Source organism: Carex rostrata, chromosome 20 (genome assembly GCF_964058835.1).
Source record: "Carex rostrata chromosome 20, lpCarRost1.2, whole genome shotgun sequence".
Taxonomy (NCBI): Eukaryota; Viridiplantae; Streptophyta; class Magnoliopsida; order Poales; family Cyperaceae; genus Carex; species Carex rostrata.
Genome location: NC_135937.1, coordinates 7,298,223 through 7,302,710, shown reverse-complemented (window position 1 = coordinate 7,302,710; position 4,488 = coordinate 7,298,223). Strand labels below are relative to the sequence as shown.

Sequence of the window (4,488 nt, the reverse complement as noted above, 5' to 3'; positions counted from 1 at the left end):
TGGAGATTAAAATTTTATATTTTTTGGAACTTTTTTTTTACTATTTATTAAGTCAGTTTTAAAATCACTTATTTTAACAAACAGTGAAAATTTTCTGAATCATTGAAAAAAGCGATTTTAAAACTGTCTTAATAAATAGTAAAAAAAGTTCAAAAAATATAAAATTTGGTCTCGAAGCACATTTTAATATAGATTGAATGTTGAACGGTTTCCACAGTCTAAGAACAAACGTTTTGATATTGAATGTGAAAAAAAAATATTATAAAAAATAGATGCCGAAATAAACAGTTAGTTTTTTTTTTATATATAAAAACTTTCTTCAAAACAAATTTAGTTAAGATATATATAGAAGAGCAGGAAAATTAATTAAAGCCTCCAAAAATGAATAGAAATGAAAAGATTCCATCCTTGTTATTTTCCTGTCAGTACTGGCGACACATGAAAGTTATATTTTTGGTGGCACAAAGAATCAACTAAAGCCAGACAAAACCGTCACATTCTGATAGAGACCGACTACAATAATATTATTAATTCCATGTGCTTGCGAATATGGCTATATCATGCGACGACCCACTCAAACAAATGTAACATAATAATAATAATAATAATATATTTTAAAATGAAGAAGAATATATGTATATATTTATAGGCAACAAATGTTGTGTAGCTAGTTTTGGTTTGCAACAGTGAGAAAGAAAGAAGAGAAGAGAAGAGAGAATTAGAGATTGATGTGGTACTGGTATGGGGTGTAGGAGCTGTGACAAACCAAAGATGAGTTATAGAAAGGGATTGTGGTCACCAGAGGAAGATCAAAGACTAAGGAATTTTATCCTCAAAAATGGCCTTGGTTGCTGGAGTGCTGTCCCTGCAAAAGCTGGTAATTCATTAACCTCTCTCTCTGTCTTCTTTTTTTCCCTTTTTGTCTCTATTAAACGTGAGTTGCATGAAGCAAAAACAGTACTGTTGTTGATATTTTTACCTTGGCAAGAAAACCTAAAATTGCATTGTAAAGCATATATATGACAAATTTACTTTCAAACTAGCTACTGTATTATTTTTGCTCAAGATAACTTGGAAATTTTAGAAATAAAAATAAGATTGAAGTGCATGCATTATGTGTAAATTTCTGGAAGTCCACTTGTTAAATTCTAAATATATATATATATATATATATATATATATATATATGAGTATATATATATGAGTATTAGTTTATGTTAACAAAAATGCAAGCACAATTTCTTTCTCAATGAGGCAGCATTTTTCTTTCTTTGAGTCAACTTATATCTAGTTCCTACAGAAATATTTCCTTATGTGCTAATTAATGATTGTTCTTTAAAATGAAGAAAAAGTTCAGAGCTAGCTTTTTTCTTTCATAAATTTGAGTTTGAATTTGATAAATAGATCGACCTACATTTTTGGTAGCAAAATCTAAGGGACGTACCACCTATATATATATATACATTTTTGGTAAACAAAATATATATATTATATATAAGAATTGGTTTTAATTTGTACAGGATTGCAAAGAAATGGAAAGAGCTGCAGGCTTAGGTGGATTAATTATCTGAGGCCAGGATTGAAGAGAGGGATGTTTTCACCAGAAGAGGAGGAAATCGTTATAACGCTTCAAGCCCAATTAGGCAACAAGTAAGAAATTTGTTTGGTTACATCTTACATATATGTACATCATTTCCATTATATATAGTTGAAACTTCAAATTTGAAAGCTACATTACTAGTCTGTGTTTTTTTTTTTTTCATCATAGTTGAAATGTGAAATTAAGCTACATTATTTATTAATCACCATCTCCTATATATATATATATATATGAGATGGGCTACGGTGAGTTGCGAAGTAAAGTGACTATTTTACTTCACGCTCATATTTTATGATTTTTAAGTTCAAAACGTCGATCCGAACCGTTCATCTTGTTCTCCATATTGAAATGTGCTTGGAGACCAAATTTTACATTTTTTGGAATTTTTTTACTATTTATTAAGCAATTTTGAAAGTCGCTGATCTGATGGTCCAGAAAATTTTACTGTTTTTTACTGTTCACAGCAAAACAGCAATTTTCAAAAATGCTTAATAAATAGTAAAAAAATTCCAAAAAATGTAAAATTTGGTCTCCAAGCACATTTCAATATGGATTAAACATCTAACGGTTCGGATCGGTCGTTTGGACTTTCAAAATAAAAATACGGCATGAAGTAGAAACGCGTTTTACTTCGCAACTCACCGTAGCCCACCTCTATATATATATATATATATATATATACACACACACACACAATCGATTTTTCCTAGCCTCCCGTACAACCAAGTCGTTTTTCGATTTTAATGTCCAAATGATCGATCCAAACCGTTAGATGTGATCTCCATATTAAAATGTACTAGGAGACCAAATTTTACATTTTTTGGAATTTTTTTACTATTTATTAAGCCACTTTGAAAATAGCTGATCCAACGGTGGATTAATAAATTTTACTGTTTGGTTAAGTCACCATTGGATCAGCGATTTTCAAAGTGGCTTAATAAACAGTAAAAAAATCCAAAAAATGTAAAATTTGGTCTCCTAGTACATTTTAATATGGAGATCACATCTAACGGTTTGGATCGATCATTTGGAATTTAAAAATCGAAAAACGACTTGGTTGTACGGGAGACTAGGAACAAGTGATTGTATATTAGCCTATCTCTCTATATATATATAAAAGGAGAGTAAAGAGTGGACTTGATTGTATATATATGTCGACTTTACCAGAATAGTTGTCTTTTTTTCTACAAGAAAAAAAAAATATGCTTGGATAGTCTTTGTCAAGGTAAGGTGACAACTGACCAGTTCAAAGAAATAAAATTAATTTATTATATCTCTTTACTAATTGAATATTTTTTTAAGAAATCCTCAAACGGTTCTCATGTGATTATGCATGACTCACTTATATATACTGAAATGTGTTCCCCATGAAGTAGGCATGATTTATTCCTTTCCCTTTTTCAAAATATATAATTGTGTACCATGAATTCATTTTCTGTAAATATCTCTGGTGACATCACTAATATATACTATAAGCTTATTGTTAATATTTGACAGCCTCATGCATGGTTGAAATATTCAAACATCTCACTTGTTTAAATTTCAAGCCACCTTCATTAGTTTCACATCTCTCTCTCTCTCTCTCTCTCTCTCTCTCTCTCTCAGGTGGTCTCAAATTGCCATGCATCTGCCAGGTAGAACAGACAATGAGGTGAAAAATCATTGGAACTCATACCTCAAGAAAAGAGTGACAAAGGCCAATGGATCCACAAACCGAGCCCAATCAACCTCTAATGGGCCTCCAGGCCCATCTCCATTACTCTCTCCAGTGCAATCAACCATAGGAAACCCAAACTTTGTGACACCCAAAAAGGAGCCAAGCCCATTGAGTCAACTGGAGACAATCTCTCAACCATCTCCATGCTCCTTTGACAATTCTACCCCTCACTCTGCAGCTAACAAAGCCTTGTTCTCTGATTGGTTGCCTTCTGATGTTGACCATGGTTTGACTTTGACCAATTGGGACTTGACCGGTACACAACTTGCTATGGAGGAGGCAAAGGTTAATAATAATGGTAATTATTATACTCATGGGATTGGAGATTTGTGTGCATATGGAGGCATTCAAGGGCAAAATGGGAATTTCAATAGTAGTACCTTAGGAGGTAGTATTAATGGTGCTGGTGGCGGCGGCGGTGGTGGTGGAGGGTTGTTTGATTTACTTTCAATGGGGGAATTTTGTGGGGGTTTAAATATAAATAGTCATGATAATGATAATTTGTTTTTCTGATTGATTATTTGTTTATATGAGTAGGAAGGTATACAGCATGTTTGATTTTTTTTAGAATCTGTAAACAATGTAATAATTTGGAGTTCTTGTTGAGTTCCTGTCAATCATTAATTTGATAATAGTTTCATGTTATTTAGTTTGATTGAGAATTTGCAATAAGCTAGATTTTATTCTTATTGTTATGTTTGTTTCAGGAAAAGTTAGAAACAAAAAGGTGTTTATGACTAGAAAATTCGTATCACTGGGCATAATTATTAAATATATATATATATATAGAGGTGGGCTATGGTGAGTTGCGAAGTAAAGCGACTATTTTACTTCACGCTCATATTTTGAGATTTTTAAGTTCAAAACGTTGATCCGAACCGTTGATCTTGTTCTCCATATTGAAATGTGCTTGGAGACCAAATTTTACATTTTTTAAATTTTTTTACTATTTATTAAGCAATTTTGAAAGTCGCTGATCTGATGGTCCAGAAAATTTTACTTTTTTACTGTTCATAGCAAAACAGCAATTTTAAAAAATGCTTAATAAATAGTAAAAAAAATTCCAAAAAATATAAAATTTGGTCTCCAAGCACATTTCAATATGGATTAAACATCTAACGATTTGGATCGGTCGTTTGGACTTTCAAAATAAAAATACGGCGTGAAGTAG

General features: G+C 31.6%; 1 protein-coding gene across 1 annotated transcript; it reads left to right on the top strand.

The window, feature by feature from the left end:
• The first annotated feature begins 684 nt into the window (after positions 1 to 684).
• On the top strand, positions 685 to 3,951 carry LOC144572705 (uncharacterized). The gene is made up of 3 exons (XM_078322370.1): positions 685 to 877; positions 1,521 to 1,650; positions 3,206 to 3,951. The coding sequence occupies exons 1-3, from the start codon at positions 742 to 744 to the stop codon at positions 3,828 to 3,830; spliced, it is 891 nt and encodes a 296-aa protein (XP_078178496.1). The 5' UTR covers positions 685 to 741; the 3' UTR covers positions 3,831 to 3,951.
• The last annotated feature ends 537 nt before the right edge of the window (positions 3,952 to 4,488 follow it).